At 48.8% G+C, this 23,910-nt stretch overlaps 1 protein-coding gene across 1 annotated transcript; it reads right to left on the bottom strand.

Annotated features, from left to right (window-relative positions):
- Positions 1-1,160: 1,160 nt before the first annotated feature.
- On the bottom strand, positions 1,161-18,617 carry LOC139055957 (endothelin-converting enzyme 1-like). Its single transcript, XM_070533669.1, has 3 exons — positions 18,137-18,617; positions 12,150-12,441; positions 1,161-4,733 (listed from the first exon to the last, which is right to left on the bottom strand). Exons 1-3 carry the CDS (start codon positions 18,373-18,375, stop codon positions 2,745-2,747), a joined length of 2,520 nt encoding a protein of 839 aa, XP_070389770.1. The 5' UTR covers positions 18,376-18,617; the 3' UTR covers positions 1,161-2,744.
- Between the last annotated feature and the right edge of the window lie 5,293 nt (positions 18,618-23,910).

Here is a 23,910-nt window from a genome sequence, read left to right as displayed (position 1 = left end):
GATACCATGGAGGTACGACGCAGAAGGCTGCGGCGGAAGTTTTTCATTCCATATACTGCGGTGCAATCGGTATAGAAAGGGACAAATATATAATGCCGCCTCTTTACCGGTCACAACGCGTGGGGCATGCGCTAAAGGTACGAGAAGTTCCGTGCAAGACAGAACTGCGTAAGAAATCATTTTTTCCAAAAACTATACAAGAATGGAAAAGGCTACCTGCCGATGTCGTCAGCGTCGTGTCAAATGATGTATTTTTTGCCCGGTTGAAGTGACTCAACTACCCCGTTTCTTTCGCGTTTTGGTTGAATTGCCCATGTATAACTTACCGTGTATTGAAACTTCTGCAACTTTTGTTGAACTTTTGTTGTTGCGAACGTTCTGTTTTGTAAGCCATTTATTAGCGCGCTCACTTTATAGTAAGCGCCGCTTCAGGTGTGCCCATTATCGGCCAATCCCCAGAATGCGCATGTCCCACTGTGAAGCAAGACGTACGGAATCCCTACATGTTGCTTTGTACGTGTCGTACTTTTCTGTGCATACACCTGAATTCATCGTCCATCCCTCGACAAGCATCACGCTCTGCCTTCGCCCCTGTGACATCACTCTTTTAATACTTCATCTACTCTCCCTTTGCAGGACAGCAAACCAGTCATCAGAGTTCTACATAAAGTTTATTCTCTCTCTCTCTCTGCTTAACCTTCCCGATTTTTGTTGATTCTCTCTCCCGCACTACACGTGCGCCTCGCATTGTGCATCGGCCTGATTTATTTCAGCACATCTCGTGAGCGATGTAGCGCATAAACACAAAATTGTCTTACGACTAAGTTGTAATTTTCGTGATGCACAAACATAAACATACCGTGATGTTCCACGATGCATAGTGTGGAAGTGAACGCGCATATATACGTATCTCCATTAAGCATTTATTTACCGCTCCAGTAAAGCTTCGTTTCACACGAGTCCAACATGTGCAATGGATTTGCATATTTTTTTTCTACTCCCTCGCAAGCAAAACGTTGTCACATGTTTTGTCACGTAAGAGATGCATTTTCGGCAAACGAACAGGGCAGACAAGCCAGAAAAGGATGACAAGACACGAAGGAATACGAAATCGGAATGAGATGCGACGCACGCCATGCTCTGTTCTTTCAGTATTTTAATGATACGCTACATTACACTCGGTGAAAGGGCCTACTGGTGGAACCCATTGAGAAATAAACAGCGCATCCTGGTCTCTGTACTTAGCTGCAGTTGATTCTCTTCATTTCTGCGTATGCCACACCAACGATACAAAACTGTGATGCCTGAAAGTTGTCGAGGCAAAGTATCAGCTTCAATCGGTGGACGCAGCACTAGTCTGCACTCACAGGTAGCTCAGTCATATTGTGGGAACTTTCACGCCCGGTGCATTCGGAAGTCGAGTACGTGCGTCGATTGATAAATGCTCTATGATGCGGGGATTGAAGCCGCCTATACACTGACGTACGCAGGAGCCAGAAAGGGTGCACGGATCCGTGAGCTATAGGCGACAAATCTACTTTGTGCTGTTACTTTAAAATGCTGCGTAAAGAACGGGGTGCTTGTAACAAATTTTATTAATTCGCATACGCAGGAACAGTAGAATTCCTCTGTGATTCTGCAAGCGTGTGGATTGTGACGTGATCGTGGATTATACAAGCCAGCTTTCAAATGATAACCAAAGTGAAAGCAGATTACCGTGCACACATCACAGTGAACTCACCTCGGCTACGTCGACTTGGACGCATATTGAAATGCATAGAAACCTAAATACACACGTTTGAGAGAAACTGCTTGTCGCACTTGTTACTATACGCTAATTCTCAAGGAAAAATGCAAATTGACTGCCCTGGATCAAGGGGATTATAAACAAAGTTAGCATGAACACGTCCTTTTGTTTGAAGAATGCGAAGCTGGGAAAAATTTTGCATTCAGAGCGGGCAAGAATGAGGCATTTATTGCTGTGGCGATTGCGCATATGATGCCTAAGCAGAATACCTCACAAAGCAAAGTTTACGCAACATACTTTATGCACCTCACCAGTAACAGAGAAAACTTGACGTGGAACGACGCCCGCGATGCGCTACATAAATGAATTCGACAGTGCACGCCGGCCGAACTTAGTCCGTGCGATGGGCACATCGAACATAACCAGTGCAACGGATCAACTACAAAGCATTGTGAAGTTCAAAATACCAACGTTGCGTCTCCAATGCACCAAGCTGCAGTCTCTTGACAACAAAAGGTAAAACACAGGAGCAGGCACGCTGGTAAGAGGCACCAGGTGTTCACTAGCGCGCCCTAGCTAGATAACTAAAGTGTTCTCGGCCCTTCATCAACTGTCAAGCCTCACGCATGCGGAGCAAGTAGTTCGTCCTCATATGACGTACGGAAGACTACATTAAAAATTTAACTCAACCTTGGCACCTTCGTGTGCTCTTCATTACACCAGGAAGAGCGGTAAAGCATGGCAATATATCAGTAGGTTATTTTCTTGATGAACGCAAACAATGGCAGATGTTCGTCTTATTATGCCGCATGAGCTTTCTCTAACGTTCTCCTGCGGCTATTTGCGACACGGACGAAGTTATCTGGGCTCTGTTTTAAGTAAAGGTGTGTCGCGTAAATGTTGAGGAGAATCGAAAGGCTCGAAACCTGAAAAAGATCACAGAGCTTAGCCACGTAGAGTTCGAGACGACGCCGCGGTAGTACCACGGAGCCTAAAATCAAAAGAGTTCGCAGTTCTTGACCGGCTTCATGGGCGAGCCTACGGGACAGGCGAAGACTTTCGAGAACGCCTCCACGTACGGCAGGAAGTCTCCGCACTCGGGCTCCGAGAGCCCCCCAGTCCAGCTGCCATGACACTTGGCGTAACAGAGAGCCACGAAAAAGAGCTGAGAGTCAGACAGGGTGGGCAGTCCCGGCAGACTGGCGCTGGTCCCCAGATTTGCCGTCGCGTTGTCGAACGCGTCAAATAGCGGCTGGGTGGCGAACGCGGAGAAGGCGCCCAAGAGCCGCTCTGGATTGGCGCTGACGGTTTGGAACGAGACGCCGGTGCAGTTGTAGAATTGATAGAGGGGGCCATCTAGGTCGCCTATGTGTGGTATGAAGGTCAACTGGCTGAGCGCGTTGGCGAAGTGGAAACCGACGCCCGCGTAGTTCATCACCGGAGTGCCACGCACGTCGAAGAAGGGAAACGCGAAAGCGTACGGCATCAGCACGACTCTCCCGTCGGCTGTTAGAGCGGTGAAAGACAACTGCTCGATGGCCGTCGAGGCGAAGCGCGATATGTCGGTTCTGTACGGAACGGCCGCCGCAATCCAGTTGTCGACGAGCGACGACGTCATGTCTCTGCTGTCCAGGGATTCGGCCTCTTCGGCGGCGTTGTTTTCGTCGAAAACAGCGAGCGCCCTCGCGGTGAAATCTCTTTCACTGAGGGCCTGCAGCACCTTCGCGATGCTGGCGTTGTCGCTGTACGGCCAGCTCTGCAGACTGCGCGAGAAAGCTTGCCGAACGTTCCACAGCAGCTGCTCGGCCTGGACCCGAGTGTCACCGACGAGCACGTGCCTTACAGATGAGCTGAACATGGTCGTTCCCGACAGCAGGTAGGCTTTGCTGAAGCAGAACGCGCCGTGTCGCAGGAGCGCGGTCTTCTGGCTCCCGTAAAAATTTTCGACTAGTAGCCGGTTGGTGTAGAGCGCGGCAATCTGGATGGTGCACCAGGACACGAACTGGTGGAGCCGCGATTCTCCCAGATACCTCCACAAGTAAAATAATTGCGTCACGTACGTGGGATTGGTCGTCACGAGCAAGACCTTCCTAGTTATGCCCAGAGAACTGAATGTGGCATCCCAACGGGCTTGCGTGAGATTCGGAACCATTTCGATCATGGAGCTCGTATTCAGTGCCTGCGGTGTCGCGCTGCCGTTTAAGAGACCGGCGTAAAGAGTACCGAACGCTATGGTTTCGGTTGTGAGAGTCTCTCTGAAGGTGAAGCGTTTGTTGCCCGGTCTCGCGTGTGAGCCGAATGCCGAAACCAGGGTGTCGAAATATTGTCTGGCTTTGTGGGGTTCTCTGATCAGTTCCAGGCGTTTCTTAAAAAGTGCCATTTCTACGGAAGGTATCAGGCTCACCGTGATGGAACGTCCGCTCGCGCCGCCAGTGACGTTGACGCTGAAGAGTACGCTCCAGTGAAGCTGTAGATGGACGTAAAGCAGCGTGTGCAGAAGGTCCGGCGTAGCTCTGGGTTTATAGGGCCAAGTGATGCCTGCGGCGGTCAAGGCCTGCTCGACTCGCGCCATCTCGTTCCGCTCACCGTTAAGTACGTTCACGCAGCTGCGGTAGAACGCTGCCGCCCGTTGGAGGGCGCTCTGGCCGCTCGGCGGAACGTCGAGGGCCTGCACGAACCTCGACATCTTGTCGAAGGTCGACAAGAAGGCTTCCTCGGCCACCGAGAACTTGTGCGTTCGGCGCCATCCGTCGCACACGTAACGCGTGAAGTCGGCGCACGGGTCCACGGACTCGTTGAGCGAGTCGCGGAGCCGCTTCGCGTACTGGTGGCACTCCTCGCTTCCGCAGCCGTCGGTCGCAGCTTTGCGGCTTCGGCCGGACGCCAGGAGCAAGATGAGCATCACAGCGCCCGCGACAACCACGACCAGCACCACTGCGACGCTCGCTGCGACGGAGCGCGGTAGCGTCTTCTTCCATGGAGATCTCTGCACGGAGAGAGAGAGAGGGAAATTCACGTTCAAAGCGCTCACCTATGGGGTATTTTCTCGATAGTGGTTCCTCGATAGCTCGGCTATTTGTAGAAAGTTCTGGCTCGCTCCAGGCGTCCGTTCTTAAGCTGCTGGGCCACAGTCGTTGCTAAAAATTGGTGATGAAATGCCCAAGGGTATAGGAACCCATAAAAAGAAAGAAAGAAAAACAAGAGAGATAGAGAGAGTCAAATCTGTGTAATGAAAGCACGTATTACAGCTACTTTCATCTGCCAATCATACCGGTGCCTCTTGAACACTGTGTTGGCAGCCAGTTCCATCAAGTTATGCCACTTTTTTTCAGATGACTGCCCCGTATACATTTTATTGACTACAACATCACATTTGGTTTTGACTTTTAGGCCCTTAGAAACTTAATCTGGCTGGTATTCTGTGATATTCAGCGCGTAGGTATGAGTGTGTGCGTTTTGTCGCTCGCCTGGGCAAAGAAACCACGTTCTTGGAACGCGTATGCGGTTCTGGAGAAGTCCACTGAAGTTATGGGGTTATTGAGCACAACGGACGTTTGCTGTTTTCGTAACTGTCGTTTGTCCCTAATTATTCATATAAATTTTTTTCTCATTTTCTGGCGACTTCTATATATTGTTGTACTCGAGGGAGGAAGAGCAATAAATTATTCGAACTGCGGCTAGTAAAAAAGCTTTTTGATATGCGTTTTTTATCGCACTGTTTTATACGCGCTCTTCAAAGCTTGCTGCCTCTCCTGTCACGAATGTGAAGGTTTGAACGAGGTTCAGTTCCAACTGACGTGAAAATTAAAGCGCGGACATAGTTACGCGGACACGCGTGACGCAATTGCGCGAAAATAGAACGTGAGCTGTCTCACGCCAGAGCCACTATAGACTAGAGTGAATCATCCGCTAGCTTGGCTTACCGGCAGCATGCAGGCCTACAGTTCGGGTGCACTTAAAGCGAGCGTGTTGAGGTTGGCGTTTTCGCCCAACACAAGAAGCGCTCGCTCGCCGCGCTTTTGCGCGCATTCGCTGCGGCTATAGGTGCTGGCCGCGATGCCGCGAACCCCGCAGGAACGCGCCGAACTGCACAGGGGGCAAATTTTAGGCAATTAGGTGGAGTCGCCGGCGCAACGTACCCAACTTCGCCAGCGGCTGCCTGGAGCGCTGGAAACGTTGGACTGTATCCGCGCCTTAACGCTGGCCTCCACAATTGTGCACTGCAGAAGCATGCTTGCGGTAGTTAATTTTATTGCGATAGCAATTACATGAACACTCCGGGCGCATTTCTGCCGTCTGCGTCGACATTGCCGTGATGTTTCGTTTAAAGTCCAAAGGGCGATAACATCGTCGCCACGCGCCGTATGCTGGGCGCGTGCGAGTGCAAGCGTGCGGGGAGCCGGCTATGCTGGGTCAATCTCGCGCGCACAAGGAAGGAAAGCTGGGAAGAAGCGCCGCGCCGTCTTCTGTCGCGCGTGGCGCCAGAGGGGGGGGGGAGGGGGTGTTCTACTCCGACGGCGGATGCGCATATAGCGCGGCCGCGCAGGCCGTACATCTTGAAAGCGAGCTGGCTGCCATGGGGACAGACTGCGCCGAGTGCTGATAGCTTCGTGCGCGCTGTGTTCTCGCCGCTTAGTTCGCGTTGAAGTGAGAGGCAGCATGAAGGTAAACTCGGTCGTAGCTGCTGCTGCGCTTTCTGATTCCAGCGTTTTGGCAGCGGGTAGACGCGGTCATGGAGTGAGATGTGTTCATGTTTGCTTGTGCGCGCGTTACACCATGCTTGTTAATTTAGTTAGTAAGCGAAAGTTTAAAAGTTTATACAGCCGATAAATCTACTATGCTTACTTCGTATTGCTGTCTAATAATTTCCTATTGCAATCGATGCTTCACCTGTCGGGTGAAACTGCGGCTTTTTTATGGTGATAGCGTGTCTGATAAATAGAAATCAGGGAATTTGGAGCTGTCAATACACAAGTATTACCATTAGCGAAATACTACGGTATGTAAAATAAGCATAAACGTGCAGTAAAAAGCCCCTCCGTCTTCGAAAAGTAAGAAACGGCTTTGATCTCTCCACCGATATGCGCGAATTGAAAATAACTTCAGCTCATCCCCGAGTTTTGCCCAGAAGCTGCTGTCACAAGACCCGCGCTTCATCACGCATCGTTGTCCGTTCTCAGTCGGACCGCACGTTTACTACCGGATGTGCATTTTGAAGTTATATGGCGTTGATGGTGACGATACCTGCTTTTGTACTTGCCAGATCCTTGTCCGTCTGTTCATGCAAATAGAAAGGGAAAGGAGTGAACGACGTTAAGAAAAACGCTGAACTCCCTGATTGGCCGCCATAATGTTACACAGCCACTTAATGTAACGCGGCTTGTAGGGCAGGAATAAGTATTTTTCTCTTTACACAGACAAGGAGGCCGTTGCCAGCACTTGTCGCTACTTCGTGACGCTTTTGGAGCCATCTCGTTGCGCTGGGTTCAGCCACCACACACACAACTAATATTGCAATGATGGAATATGTTCTACTTATCTGCTCGATAAGGTACATAAGCATGAACCTAAAATGGTCTTGTCTTTACTCCCATTAATGCAGGTACTAAGTCAAGACAACAAAGTTTCCAGTGACGCAATCAAATCTAAGATGTCGATGACGGCGCTGTTGCTGACGTCTATGCGTTCGTGGAGCTCCGTTATTTCGTAAACAGTACTTATATAATAACAACTTGCGTAACGTGCTTGCGGTTCAGGCGTTATTTAATATGTACATGTCCTAACAGGAGATATTAGGTCACGCAGCGGTCACCCTTGACCTCTGCGTCCACCACCACGAACAGGATGTTCTCCTCTCCGTCAACCAACCCAAGAGCTGAGTTGGGACCGGTGACCAAGTCGACCTTGGACACCGGATTCGTTAGAGACTCACAAGAGAAGACATACTTGACTCGGGCGTTTTAGTATCGGGGCGAGACAAATGAAAGTACGTAAGGGCCTGATGTCTTTGACCCACTTATCGTACTCTTGACCGGAACCTCTTACGATCGGCGTGCAGGGGTACTTCTCTGCAAACCTATCTCAGCCCGCTGCAGTTGTTTCGATCGACCCGCGGGGTTGGCGTCCTTCAGAGAACCGGGGACGCCGGCAACATTAACCGACCATGCGCCTCCTTCGGAGAACTGGCGACACGTTCTGAATAGGGACCACCAAGCAATCGCGATTGTGATTACGTACCTGTGGAGTTGACTGGACTGCTCAGCGGCACCAGTACGTGCGATAGGCATGCCACTGCGATAGGGTAAGAACAGGCTGTTCGTGAAGTTAGACTGCTTAAGTTATGTTCGGGTATTGGCGGTTGAGAGCCTTCGGTTTAGTTCTGCGTAAACCTTTACTCTTGTGCAGCGCGACGGTCAGGTTTGGTTGAACTCAGGGGAAACGTAAGCGCTCGCTTTGGCGGCACAAAGTTTTGGGGCCAAAATTTGGGGTTCCCCGTTGAGCGGCTTGCATTGAAGTTTTGATAGGAAGCCTGGTAAGTTAACAGCTGATTCCGGGCGTTTGCACGCAGTGTGTTATTTTGATGCCGGGATCAACTCTTCTGTGCCAGTTGCGAGATGCTTTAGGGCATTCCAAGGGCGCAATTGTTGCGGAGAGCAATGCCGCATTCTTGCTCGCCAGCCATTCTCTTCCTGCCCAGCGGTTGTCAGCACTGGCCAGTCGAGATTTTGCGGGCCATGGAAGAGCTGTTACGATCGGCCTGCAGAGATACTGCCCTGCAAACCTATCTCAGCCCGCTTCAATTGTTTCGATCGACCCGCGGGGGTGGCGTCCTTCAGAGAACCAGCGACGCCGGCAACGTTAACCGACACTGCACCTCCTTCGGAGAACTGGCGACGCCAGGAAAGTTAACAGACCATGCACTTCCTTCGGAGAACTGGAGAACACAGCAAAGTTAATCAACCACGCGCCTCATTCGTAGAGTCAACGGCGCCTGCAAGTCAGGCGATGTTTGGCGGACCGTGTATTGTTACTGGCTCGCTGTCGCCTTCATGGTCTATTTGCAGCAAGAGAGCTTCTCGGAAAAGGGTGTTATTCGTCACAGTCTGCTGACAGTCGTGGCGGCTACTGGAGAACTCAGCTCTGGAATTAAGAGGCGCCGGCTGGTTTCAAGCGGGACAACCTGGCAGCGAGGACCCGCTCAACCCGGTGGGTTCTGGGAATCCAAAGTGAGTATGTGAGTGTGTGAGCCCTCCCTCTCAAAGGCGGGTAGACTACGCCTCCAACAACTGTGGACGGTCCAATTGGACGAAGGTTAGACGGCAGTTTTCCCTCACCTAGGGATCTGGGGAGGACAGTGTTTTTAAGCAGTTGTGTACTCGACAAGCGAAGTGCTTGGAGCTTTGTACTTGTGTGCTGAATGCTTCGTGGTGGGAGCTTCGTGCTCCTTTTTGCAGTCATGCTAAACTGTTGAAATGTATCTCCTGTTTTAATGTAACTATTGTAATTTAATCCCGTACTCTTCGTTCCCGACGAAGAGCCAGGTCCTCCCTACAACCTCGACCACAAACCTTACAACTGGATGCCAGCGGTGAGATCGTCCTACTACTATAATGTTGGTTAGCCAACTAATATCTGGATGGCAGCGGTGAGATCGGTCCACAACTCGTACACAGCAATGAAATCTCACGGACTTTGGGAAATGGTGACCGACCGATATCCCGATCAAGTTGGACGCGACTTCGGATTGATGACCTCTTGCAACTGACTAGATACGGCGGAGAAAGACTGGTGATATGGTGCTGCTTGAGTGGGTAAGTGCTTGGTTTTAGCTGTAAGATTTACGAGGCTTCAATTTCTGTGTCTTTGTACATTTGAATCGCTGGGAATCTTTTACTTGTATTCTGATTTGCGTGGGTATCGCAGCAAGTATTGTGTCACAGCAGAGCCAAAGCTTAAGGTAGCGACCATGGTCCTATTGTGTTTGACGAGAACTGACCTGTTGTGGTTGTGTGAAGAGGTCGAGGTAAACGTAGAGGAGGACTTAACGGAATCAGAAATTCGTAAAACCATTCTCCGAAATAACAATCATATGAAACTCATCGAACAACTAGGTAAACGAATTCTAAGCAAAAAAAACGGGAACAGGAAGCAATTAGGTAAGAACAGGAAGAAATGAGGCAAAAATAGGAAAAAGCTAGGCAGGAAGTGAAAAGAATTTCGCAGGAAGAAGGCCTAACAGAAGTAACGAGGCAGTTCGTTGCTGCATTGAACCAAGAGATTTAAGGTTTGAAGCAGTCGTTGCCTTAGTGTCAACAGAGGCAGTGAAAGGCCGTAGTGAGAGCGACGAGGTGCTGTGCCAACAGAGCACTGTAGAGACAGCTAGGCCGGCTGTGAATAATTTGCCACGTTCGCCGCGTGTGTGCATCGCACGTAATGTTAACGAGGTCGTTAATGAAATAGAAAATACTGCTGACCAGACAGCCGGGAGCACCGATGTCGAGTCAGATCTGCGTGCCGAAGGGAAGTGCCAGCAGTTGAGTTGACAATGCAGTTGAGGGCAGTACGCAGGATTGCGAGCTGCGTAGCTCAAGGGAAGACAACTGCATGGTTCAGGGATCGGTGCAGCTGTCCGCCAGTCTGGGTAGCCGAGATAAGGATGGTTTAATTAGGACTAATTCGGACTGTGCGCGTGAGACAGCGATCGAGACCGACGAGCTCTGTGCCAATGCACAGCGCGAGCTGGGCATACAGTAGAGGGCAGCTCGCAAGAGCGCGAGTTGCATAGCTCGAGTAAAGACTGCTGCATTGTTCCAGAGTCGGTTGAGCTGTCCGCTAGTCGATACAAAGAGGGAGTTGATTTCAATGAAAATCACTCAGACCGTGCGGGTAGGAGAGCGATCCGGGCCGACGAGATGTGTACCGGCCAGCTTGAGACGCGAGAAGACGGCATGAAAGGGAGTTCGAGGAAAAAGCGCCGTAGAAAGAAGCGTGGTAAAGATCGGAATGCGGTGAATAATGTAGCGCAGCCAAAGACGGCGACAGTCGCAAAAAGCCAGGGCGCGAGGAAAAGAAAGGTACCCCCCTGCATCGGTGCCGCAGCAGGTTGCGTAGTGAGCACTCATTTCACAATGTCTTCCTACGTTCTTTGCTCTGGCATATAGCAAATGGCGCATCTAACTTAGGGGCGTCCGTTACACGCCAGAGGGCGCTACCAATGCGAAGTATTCTTTGCCACGTGATGGGCACTTTGTGTTAAATCGGTGGATAGGTAGGTACGTAGGCAGGTTTTTGTGGCGCGTCATTTGTGGTCTCTTCAATAAAATCCTTACGCAGATTCTACACACTGTGGGAATCGATGTAGTGCGAATAGTTTGGCAGGTATCTGGCTATCGAGAGTCATTTGGGGTTATGCAAACATTTACCAGATGAACCATCACGTTTGCTTAAGGCGAGTGTAACGCCTTGATAGTGTGTGAATACGTGTGATGCAAGCATGAGTGTGACGGCAGCAGCAACGTGACGACGATGGCTTGATGTTAGGAAGCTGGTGGTATGACTACTGATTTGCTCTTCTAATTCTGGAATGACGATAGGCTGTCAATAAACCTGTCATATTCACTAAAGCTTATTTCAAGGCGCTGCGTAGGTTCCGTTGACAGAAAGTTATGGTTGTAAGATGAAGCTTTTTGCATCTTATAAGGAGTTCTTATGTTATAAGACAAATTAGAGATCGGTTTACTGCTCAATCAATCATGTGCCCTTAAAAATATCACCGGCTGACAGTTAACGCCATTCCACCTTTCTATGGCAATGTCAGCTATAGTGCTATTAGACGCTGTGCGACATTCTGCCGCCTTAGGGCTCCACCCAGGTAGCAACGATCAGGTCGTGACGCTTTTTCGCCGGAATATAACAAATCAGTTGTGTCATTGTTGACGCCATCATAGTATCGTTTTTCACGGGGGGAAGGGGGGGCGCACGCACACACATTTGGCAGGGGAGCGGTTGTTTGGGCACGAGGGTGTTGTCGCACGTCGTTTTATGCCAGGTACACTGGTATGACGAAATTTCAGGGCGTACATTTGCCCAGTGTGCCTTCTCCTAGCTACGCCCCAACAAACATGTTGCTCTGTTTGCTAATGCTTTCCAGAACTCCGAACTACGCTAGAGAGCCTGGGTACCTTCGAAGCTTCCCATACGTAACACTAATTCACACGGTGCGTGAGACCTGCATAATTTCCATCCATGCCGTATGCAGTTGGTCTCACAGTAAATGTTCCTTTCTGGAAATGAACTAGGTACAAGGCTGTCGTTTAATGCGTAGGTGAGTCTCCGTAGGCACGGTAATATGACATCTCTACAATTTTCCCCCAACGCCCACACAGCAAACTGAACGATTTACCTGCGACGTTGGAGTGCCGCTGGACGAACGTGGCTTAGGAGTCATGGCGCCACCGGTGGAACTGAACATTGGGCTGGCCAAGGAGGAATAGGGCGAGAAGTCCCGCATCGCACTGAGTGCATGCTTGGATGGCGGGATTTGCCAGTGTTTCTTCTCCCGCCTCGGAGGCGGCAGCGAGGAGCGGACAGAGCCTTTGGATCCATTCGGCGAACGCCTGCCGGCCATCGGCGCCCATCCAAATGAGGCGGTTTCGGGACTCATGCCGCTGGCAAGTTTGCTGCTTGAGGATCTTCTGCAAATGAGCAAGTCGATGGCGATTGAAAGGCCGGTCACCAGGCCTCGCTAAAAGTTTTGCTCAACCACTAGAAGTAGTAAAACACCATACAGGAAGTGTTTTACTCAATACTTAAAAAAATTGTTTAGTAGTAGACGAGACGGCAGCCATCGAGCGAAAAAAAAATGCAACTCACTAAGACTCACTCACAAAACATACCTTTTTTTTGCTTAGTCTCACTCGGACTCAGACTCGCAGGTCGATGTGAGCGTGAGTGAGTCGACTTATGAGGAAGTTTTGCCGACCTATGATGACAACTAATGCAATACACGATGCGAGGACGCGAGCTACGCTCCCACAGCAGGTGCTCTCTCGCTTTGTCTAGACCAACGACATTCTCGTCTTGCTCCCTTCCTGTATTTTGTCTACGTTGTTATCTCGTTGCTCAGAGAATTTCCTGAGGTGGCGTTTCGTGTTTCGCGGAAATCCCCGAATTCTTTGCTTTACAGCAGGATATTTGGGTACTGCTGGCACCGCGCACCCGAAAGGAAATTAAATCACTCGTTCACCGCCACAGTGGCTGTTTCGAGGAGAACGGGGGCGTTAGTGTTTCAGTTACCAGCTGTTTTCGCGGCGTGCATCGGAGTAATAGTTTGCGGACACGATCGCCAATGGTTGATGTACTCACCGCATCTGTTTGCAATAATAAACCTTGAGAGGAGCCCTCTCAAGGAACAACCAACGAATCAACTAAAGCGAATAGCTTTCATTGCCACTTTGATCCTTTCTAGTGGCCGGTGTTTCCTGCTGCAGTTTCGAAATGGTCCGTGCTCCCGCGCGGCCGAGTTTCGGGCCACGTTTATGCCCGAACACCGGCTGCCGCCTCCGTCTCCTTCTGTGGCTGCTGCCCAAGTATGGCAGGCGCCGTGCGCGACGCAGCTATATATATATATATATATATATATATATATATATATATATATATATATATATATATATATATATATATATATATATATATATATATATATATATATATATATAGATATATCGCTGCAGATGTGCTGGTTAACGGCTCTGTTCGCTACGGAATTACGCGATGATGTAACAAACGCCACCTTAATGGCCTAGCTGCGGCAAATATACGCTCTTTAAGCGCATAATTTTTTTAACGAAGCGACCGAATGGCTTTCCAGAAGAGTTTGGCTATTCGCTTACTTTAACAATCATCGTCTGTGCATTCTGCGTAATCTCTGTTTTTGTGTCATTTGACACTAGCTGGTAGCAACTGCACTCCGCGCTGCCGAACTGAACGTGCATCGTGTCAGACGTACGAAGTGTGTCCTCAAAGTATCCGACCATGCTACCGGAAGCAGAAAAAAAGTGTCGCCTGGTTGTACCAATCTGCTTAAATGTGTTCATTTTCCTCCAGTTTCCGCAGGCCGGGTCTCGTAGCCCTTCAACCTCTACAGAAAGTCCTGGAACCTCTCCTCGTGATGTGTGCGTTGCGCCAGACTAGTTTCTCTTGATTTCTTCATGGGATTGAAAGCAGTTCGATTTCAAGTGCATTTCGATTTGCTTGAGGAGACAATAGTCGCATAAGTCACACATGCGATTAGTAAGAAACTTGGTGAATTACAGAAATACTGTGCTGTGACAATAAATGGCGAATCGCGTGGGCCGAATGTACGCGTGTCATCCTGGCACAGTTTCAGGTCTTCAAATTCCGGTTGTCAAAATCCGGCATAAAAATTTTGCCGGAAACCACTGCTTACGAAAACCGACATTCACACTTCAAACAGTTTTTATTGTTGGCCTCTAACTTATTTATTTTTACATTTAACCGACAATCTCTGATCACCAAGACTTGTACTGCATCAGCAATCGCATCACTGGGGCTTTTTTGAAGGTCTCTCTTCTTAAAAATATCGCATAATGACAGCTTGCACGAGGCCTCCAAAAATGTGACTCACTTTGCACTAAAGTTTGGCCTCTCTTGAAGCGACTGTGTTACATACTTATATGTTTCGTGCCCATAACGTACACTCGACATGCCGTTCGGATTTTCCAAATTGCTTCTGCTGCTTGACAACTATCAAGCTTCTCAGACAACTTTCTGTAGTGTCTTTTATGAAATTGTTGTGTCATTTTTCTCACTTATTATCGCGCAAAAACCAGATGATAGCATCCAACATGACTGCTCCTGCATAACAGCAGACGCAAGTGGAAGTTTGGCCACCTTCAGGCTGAAGACACGAAGGACTTTCGTTTCACGAGGCTTAGTGTGGCTAAAAAAAAGTTACACATAAAATAAAGAATATCGAATATTTTTGTATGTCGTAATAAATCTTTAGGTTGCTAGGTAGCTTGTTTATTTCTGTTAGCGCACTGAAATAAAGAATTGCACAGGATAATAGAGGTTCATCACCACATAGCTTAAATTTAACGAATATACTCTAAAGTGCATGCGTCTTCTTCGTATGTCTATAAAGGTCTGATTGGCAATGGCGTTTTTTAGCGAGGTTCAACTTTTTAACACCCAGTACCCATTACACAGCCAGAGTGGACGCCCACCTACAGCGGGCCCTAGTCGCCTAGAGCATTTCATGTAGACAGATATACAGAGTGTTTCACCTTACTTGAGCCGAACCATAGATATGCACATGCCACCTAGCTGGACAGAACCAAGGTTTGCCGTCGCCTGGAGATACTCTGAAATTTTTTTTGCATTCCCCCTAATTAGATAATTAGTCCTCATTATTTAATCAGCTTCCTAAATATTCTAGTCAGACCAAAGTGTTCAATAGAAAATTGCAGAACCACATGAGAAACTCTCGATACAGCTTTCTGTTGCTCAATACGTGCTACATAAAAGTGTTCTTTCCGAGAGTGAAAGAAGCCTGCGAATACACACAGAGCACAGGGTTAGGACCTGTGCCCTCTGACACGCCCGAATATCTTCCTAATTTGAGAAGTGATAGCTTTCTTTAGCAACATCGCCCAGATTGGATTAGTGTTGGGCGATTTTGCACAATAAAATATCGGTAGCGCTTCCATACTTTTGAGATAATCGGCAAAGTTAACGTAATTAGCAGTTTTTTATTATGTGTTTGTAATGAATGAAGATACGTGTTTTATGGCACGATGATTATTGTGATCTTTATTTGTCAGTGTCGGCGGCCCGACGCTGGCGGTTGTTGACTCGCATATGCTCCAAGCCAGCGACATTGGCCTCCCCCGGCTCTAAACCGCATGGCGGCGACGATCGGCTTCGACGTAGTGGTGCTTGCGTTCTTCGAACTCTTGAGCCGTTGGAAGGTTTTTATTGTGAGGCGTGGAGACTTTAGAGAACGCTCACGAAAGAGGCGTGGTACTGCATTCGAGCTCAAATTGACTCTACTCGTGGTTCTATGCGATTAGCATTTTTTGGCGGAATTTTACCAACATTGCGCTATGCCCGTATCTGAGTTCTTTCAAATACGCATGCATTGACCTAAGTTGTATACTATCTCGGGTCAATAAGTATGTGCTGACCACTGTCTTGCCGAGCAGACAACATGGGATACACTGAGTACAAGGGCAACTCGCTGGCTGCTGCTCTCTGGCCTAGTAGGCAACTTGGGTCTCTGGGTATCTTACACTGGGTGTGTGCCTAAATGTACAACTTCCGCACTGCTCTGTGGTGTTGGTGTGCGCCCATTCTCGACGAATCCCCCAGAATGGGCGTGCCGATGTGAGACCAGGGGTGCGTAGCCTGAATACTTCGTGTACTTTGGATGGGCATCGGCCAATCTCAAACAATAAAAAAAAATGGGCAGAACGTATCTCACGATGATTCTCGACGCTAATGCGCTTAGCACTGCAGCTATATAGGGACACAACGTATCGCCACCGTCGAAGCTCTTTATGTGTGATGCGTGTGCTGTAGCCGGTAGGACTACTTTCTCAGGCTTCCCTACGAGAACACTGCGCCATCTATCGTCGCTGCCGCCAAGCTTGCGCGGGCCTCTGAAATGCTTGGCGTGCATGCGCTGACAAGCGCATCATGCGGCAGCCACGCTCTTCTCTCGCGTTATCTTTTCCTGGACACGCTGCGCCATCTAATGGTGCTGTTGAGAAATCCGCGCGTGGACTCCTAGGCGAGAAGCTTGGTGCGTCGGTGCTTGCGAACGCTGCGAATTGTTCCTTCCCTTGCAGAACGCCAAGTGACAGATGCTCAGCCAGCCAAGCTGGCGAGAGGCTCATTGAAGAGCGGCCCACACCCAGCACACTCATGGTGCAGCTCGCTAAAGCGTAGGCGGGAAAGACTTTCATTGACAAGCGGCATATAGCCAGCGCGATAATGGCGCAGCCTGCTAAAGCGCCGGGACACTGTCCTTGAGCAAGCCCTGTGGAGAGGGTTCGATTCTGCACAGCGCGGAAGAAATTTGAAAGGGTTTCTAATGGTACACTGGGATGGTCGGAAACGTCCGTCGCCGAAAATGGCCGGTGAAAAAGCAGCCGGGCTTCTCTCCAGCTGCACTGCTGCTACTGCACGCTGCTTCTCCCTGCACACGCTGATGACGTCAGTAGGCGCCGCTGTAAAGTCCGAGCTCGACGTGGACGCGATTCCGCCGAGCATCGTATAAATTTGTGGCGTGCAAAATTAGTGATGACGGTGAGCCAAAGTAAACATAAGTATATTTTTACTCAGCAGAAGGCCCTAGTTGGCAGTCATTCCTCGGCGTATCAATCTCCCGGCCACATCGTACCGACCACGCGTCATCTGAGCCACACGTCCGCTTGGCTTTCTAGGCGCTGACCTGCCACTAGACAGCTGCCGCTCTCCTCATCTTCCTCGACGTCGATGCTGCTACAAATTCAAACGGTATTTTTTTGTAGTTGTAGAGTGGTAAATAGCCTGTAGAAAGTACCTAATTATCGAAGTTAGCATCAAAGACGTACATTAAAGAGTGGCAGCACTTCTACTGGCACAAACACAGTGCTCCAAATCGGCCTGAAAGGCTCGTCGAAGGTATGTGGCACATACGTACACAGTGCCACCTACCTAGTGACCCAAGTCGGTCCCGCAGTTTGTTTGAGACTCTCGTTCCCCATCACACCAACCAGATGCGCTACCCATTCGACCTTGGACTACCCAGGGACCCAGGTTTACAAGAAAATGGTAAGGGACGTAGATAGCTAGACAGCAAGCCCCCGCAAAGTTCGTGAAGCACCCTAAGAATGCTAATCGCAATAAAACCTGGAGGTGCATAGAGGGAAAGTTGAGGAGGTGGGGCTCAAGGCACCTGATTGGTTGGCGCACGCGCGGGTGATTTCACGCACTCGGCGAAGGACGAGGTGAGGAGGCCACGCGCGAGCTGCGAACTGCAACGAACGTTTCCTCATTGAGTGCGGCCACTTGATTGCTGCGAAGTTGTAGCCGGGATGCTAGAGATAGTGGGAGTTGCTGCGAAGTTTCAATGGCGAGGGCGCTGTGATTAAAAGGTGATATACTTAGGTATAATTTAGTGATTAGGTTGGAAGCCAGATTGACAGTACGTATCTGCTGATGCCCCCATAAGGTTTTGTTATTCACGGAAGGCATGGGAATATGGCAGAGTTTACGCAAGGAAGCTATCGTTGACTTTCCCTCTCATCACCGATGGTTTCTTCCAGAATTTTATAAATTTTATTGTCAATGAGAAAGCTAGGAAAAGTTGAAATCACCAACCTGTCGTTCGTGTCCCTGGGATGGCCTGGAAAGCTTGGGTTACATGTCTCAACGAAGGGACAAGTCTCGAACAACTGCGTCGCCGCAGCCATTGGCAACGCTACCTCTTCTTCCGGTGCGTCTCGAATGGCTTCTTCCGTGGGCATCACGTGCACACTCTGGGCATCGTTCATGCTTTCGGCATCGTCGGTGGCAGTACTGGAGTTACTTCGGGACCGCGGCACCGCCGGATCCTGCATGGTCACCCAGCGCCCCTCGAACTTGACGAACCTTGAAAGGGTCGGACAGGTATCTGGCCTTGACTCCTCCAGTTGGACCTGGCGCTGGTGAGCCCACTTGGGATACGAAATATGGCGAGCCCGCGAGCCTGTAGGACGGCTTTTCCGTGAGAAGAGCTGAGACTGCAGGCAGCGAGACGAACCCGACAATGACGCGGCGTTCTTCTTCTTCTTCCTCCTCTTCTTCTTCTTGAGCTCCCTAGGATATCGGAAACAGCCGCAGAAGGGGATTCTTTTTCTTGTTTTCAAATAATGTGGCTCATACGCACTACTGGGGATCCGCAAGAAGCAGGCAGTTTTGTAAGTGCTTTTACTATTATTGTAACCAAACTAAAACTTAGCATAACAGAGTCCGGGTAAGACAAGAAATAAATAAGAAAATAATTGAGATGAAATAATAAAAAAACAAAAATAACATAACATAAATTACCCTCAACTAAAAGAATAAAAAGGTAAGCATTTTGCGTCCCTAATAAAACTAAGTTCCAAGAAAAACAAGAATACATTTTGCTACTAGCGATTGCTTCTTTTTCTCCTTCTGCCGCTGTGAAGACGGTCACGTGTGGAGACCACTTTTGTTATCGTCTGAACAACAAGAGGCGTGTACTAAGGATGAAAGATGGGTAAGCTTTCGTCGAGGAATTATTTGGTGGCTTAATTTGCCAATGTGTAAAATCTCAGCCATCTCAATACTCATGTTTACAATGTTTTTCCTTTTGCCGCTTCCGACTTGTTTCATCCATAAGTGCATGCATCTATCAAAGAACAAGGAGTACGCACTCGTTGCTGCAAGATTCAAAATACTAGCGAAGGTACAAATTTCTATAAAGGAAGAACAACAGGAAGAAAGCCAAGTGATTTTAGTGAACAGAACGCTCTAGCGATCATTTTGGCCTGTGGTAGAGAGGTAGTGACAGAGACGAAGGCGTGAAAGTAAGGTCACAGCAATTTTAAACGCCAAGGAGTGCAATGCATGCTCTTCGCTAATCAATTAGTATTATTATCATTACCATCATAGTCGTTGTCATCATCACCACATCTTGGTTCAGTAAAAAGACATTCGCTTAGCGATCTACAGGCTAGCTCCCTCTTGCAGAAACTGACCACGCGTTGTTAAAACTCTGTAGCTATGCGCCAGTTACAGACGTCCCCCAAGGCAGGTCAAGAAGACGAGCACATCATTGGATTTCTCCGTTCTTTATGCGTATGCGCGAGGAGCAGTGGTCGCGAGAGAGAAATGTGGGGACTTTCGGTCCTTGAGATTTCTCTTCGACTAGGTACTACGGAGAAGAAAGTTGTTAGCTCCATTCGTCCCTAGTCGAGCTGGCAACACAATCGACAGTATGCGTGGCCGGCAAGGCGAAAAAGCCGTGCCCAAGGCGAGTTTGTTGCTGTTTTGTTGCGACGGTAGCATATTAAATTTTTATAGTCGCAGGGGGATACGTTAGCTCCGTTCGTCCCTAGTCGAGCTGGCAACACAATCGACAGAATGCGTGGCCGGCAAGGCGAAGAAGCCGTGCCCAAGGTGAGTTTGTAGCTATTTTGTTGCGACGGTAGCACATTAAATTTTTATAGTCGCAGGGGGATACGTTTGAAAGTGCGGTGCTTTCTCGGATGGCTTTAGTGGCAAAGCATTGCATCGTGCCGATGCACTGTTCATCAGTGTCATTGAGCAAGGTCAGCAAAGCGCACACTTCAGGAGATTCGCGGGAACGGAAACAGTTTATGAATTCGACTGCCGTGCTGATGCGAGGTTGTTGCTTTTTTTTGTGTGTGTGTGGCGGCAGCATATTAAATTCTGATAGTCGCAGGGGGATACGTTTGGACGTGAGGCGTTTTCTCGGATGACTTTAATGGCAAAGCAAATTACGTCCTGCCGATGCATTGTTCATTAGTGACGTTGAGCATACCACACACTTCAGGGGAACCGCGGGAACGGAAACAGTTTATGAATTCAACTGCCGTGCCGATGTATTAGTTCTTAATGTAACTGAGCATACAATACAATTGGAGATTCGTGGAAATGGAACATTTTGAGCTCTGTATGGGAAAGTACTAAAACTTCCGTCGCCATGCAGTCTGAGCCGTAGATCTTTATGAGAGCTGTAGAGCCACACTGGCAAAACACTACGCCCTGCGGATGAATACGGAACAAATGTATGTTAAAGAAAAAATGGTCGTCATGCAATTTCATAGCAGCTGAGACCGTTGTGAAAGCTGTACAGTAACACTGATATTGGCTACGTGGCGCAGATTTATAGCGATTCTGAGGTGCTTGTGCGCAAGGGTAATTAATGAAGGAGCGCGTATTATTATTCCCGGCTTTTACGATGTCTAGGTCATATACGGGGCGCTCTAAGTGGGCGAAACAAGGGCTCGGATCGCTACAACCGCGTGCGAAATAGCTCTGAAGGCCTGCCAGTACACTTGTTCGGCGTCTCCGTGCTTGTGCTGCGACAGGAGATGTGACGGCAGGTGCGCACGTATATCCCACTGTATCCTCTGACAGTGGCCGCTTTCCACTCTTGGTGTACTTCTCCGCAATACCCTGCGCATGTTTGATTGCGCGACATTGGTGTCTTACGGCGAAGCTGACTTTAGGCAAACGGCATTCTGCAACGATCGAGCCATCTTGTCCGTCACTGCGGATAGAAAACGCATACATGTTCAAGCTATATGAGCTGCATCATTTTGTCGATGTTTACCCCTCTTTACTAAATGAAGAGGATAACATACGTTTGCGTGGGTGATTTAAAATTGATAAAAAGCTAGGTAACCTATGTGCATGCAGTCAGTCAAAAAACACTATTTATGCGGGCGTCCACGCTCCTGTAAAAAAAAAAAAAATGCAAATCATTGATGACCCTCTGGAGATGAATCCGCACCTATGTTAGCACAGTCGGCTCATCAGTCACAAAGAAGGAGCCGAGGAGAACTTTCCACTACATGGATGACTTGCCTTGTATGAAAACGTTGTTTTCACTTTTTGCGCTCCTGTTCGCCACATAAGCATTGCGTATTAAGACGAAGTCTCACTGTTTAGTGCAATGCGTTTGTCACTGGCTGACCATAAATTAATCACTATCAATGTTGTATAATGAGCATTAAAAAGTTCTCTTCAGCTCCTGCTTCGTGACTGATGAGCCGGCTGTGCTTATACATAGGTGCACGGATCCACCTCCAGAAGGTCGATCATCACTGAATTGCATTTTTTTTACAGGAGCGTGGACACCTGCATAAATAGTGTTTTTTGACTGACTGCACATAGGTTACCAGGCCCGTATATGAGCCAGACATCGTAACAGCCGGGATTAGTAATGCGCGCTCCTTGCGGTACCCTTGCGCACAAGCACCTCAGAATCACTACGAATCTGCGCCACGTAGCCGATATCAGTGTTACTGTACAGCTTTCACAATGGTCTCAGCTGCTATGAAATGGCATGACGACCATTATTCTTTAACATACATTTGTTCCGTATTCATCCGCAGGGCGTAGTGTTTTGCCAGTGTGGCTCTACAGCTCTCATAAAGATCTACGGCTCAGACTGCATGGCGACACAAGTTTTAGTACTTTCCCATACAGAGTACAAAATGTTCCATTCCCACGAATCTCCAAGTGTGTTGTATGCTCAATTACATTAAGAACTAATGCATCGGCACGGCAGTTGAATTCATAAACTGTTTCCGTTCCCGCGATTCCACTGAAATGTGTGGTAGGCTCATCGACACTAATGAACAATGCATCGGCACGACGTAATGTGCTTTGCCATTAAAGTCATCCGAGAAAACGCCTCACGTCCAAACGTATCCCCCTGCGACTATCAGAATTTAATATGCTGCCGCCACACACACACACACACACACACAAAAGCAACAACCTCGCATCGAATTCATAAACTGTTTCCGTTCCCGCGAATCACCTGAAGTGTGCGCTATGCTGACCTTGCTCAACGACAGTAATGAACAATGCATCGGCACGATGTAATGCTTTGCCACTAAAGTCATCCGAGTAGACACCTCACTTACAAACGTATGCCCCTGGGACAATAAAAATTTAGTATGCTATCGTCGCAACAAAATAGCAACAAACTCGCCTCGGCCACGGCTTCTTCGCCTTGCCGGCCACGCATTGTCTGCCAGCTCGATAGGCACAAACGGAGCCAACAACTTGCTTCGCCGTAGTACGTAGGCGAAGAGAAATCTCAAGGACCGAAAGTCCCCACATTTCTCCCTCGCAACCACTGCTCTTCGCGCATGCGCACAAAGACCGGAGAAATCCAATTATGATGTGCTCGTGTTAAGATGCTGCTTGTTGTCGTCATCGATTGGTCGGTCGGTCGGTCGCATCACAGCCGTAGCCCTCAGTCATCATGAGCGGTTTCCTACGAATCTAGGTGCTCTACGAATCTGCGTATCCTACTTGGGGTCCTTAGCCAATAATTAAACAGTTGTGAAATTACAATTGATTGAGAAGTAAGTTATGGGGAAAAGGAAAAACTGTCTGAGTTACTAGGTTATTGTGAATAGTATGCGTTTGGTACAATTCGCTTCCGACGTGCCTTTCAGTTTAAGTTCTTGGGTGATGTTACGTGGAACACCCTTTACAGGTTATACACAGCAGTAGCTAGCACCCTGCTGTATTCTTATGGATGTAACTAGCGTGGCTATACACCTGGGCGGGGTTTTGGATATTGTTACGGAACGATGAAAGAAGAGAGAGGAAGAAGTACATCCTGAGACGCTGGCTGCTACGTGTTGTTATTGGTGAGCGATATTAACTACTCTGACTCATCTTGTGTGTATATATATTGACAGGTGCACTTGTTTGTCTTTATCGGGCGACACGTTCCCCGCCTGACAAATGTTATCGCACAGCGCAGGACGCGCCTGCATGTATCGGAAGTTTCTGGAATGTTATCGATGCTTCCATCCGCTGTCTGTGACCGAATCTTGTGTAATCTGATTGCATGTATGCGCGACGCGAATAGTGTAGAACTTAGTGGAAGACACGCGGGTCCCAACGATTACTCTGGAACATTTGACGACTGATGTATAAAAGCCGACGCGCTTGACCCGCTGATGAGATTTTGACGATTGCCGAGTGTGTTCGCCGTTGTCGCCGTTCTTTAAGCGTAGCCTGTTTTTGTGGGCACAGGTTCGCCCAATAAAAGTTAGTTTCGTCTTTCACAGTATTGCTGCCGCGTTCTTCATGCGTCACTCCATGTGACAATATATTGTTACGGGGTTAAAAACAGTCAGACGTATATTTACAGGATATTTACAAAAAATTGCAGCAGCTGACAAGAAGGTAGACAGCGCGCAAAGTCCAGAGCGTCGTCTTCTTCCGACCAAGATGAAAGCATCTTCTTCGACAGCGTGTCACATGACCTACGGCGGCTGAAGTGGGCTGAAGCACATGCTCGGAGCTGGTTAGGAGGCGGGCGAGTGATACAACTTAAGACGCGCGATGTGGACCACGTTGGTGGGATGCTGAGC

Source organism: Dermacentor albipictus, chromosome 2, assembly GCF_038994185.2.
Source record: "Dermacentor albipictus isolate Rhodes 1998 colony chromosome 2, USDA_Dalb.pri_finalv2, whole genome shotgun sequence".
Classification (NCBI taxonomy): Eukaryota; Metazoa; Arthropoda; class Arachnida; order Ixodida; family Ixodidae; genus Dermacentor; species Dermacentor albipictus.
The sequence above is the reverse complement of the archived record's forward strand: the minus strand, read 5'-3'. Positions and strand labels throughout refer to the sequence as shown.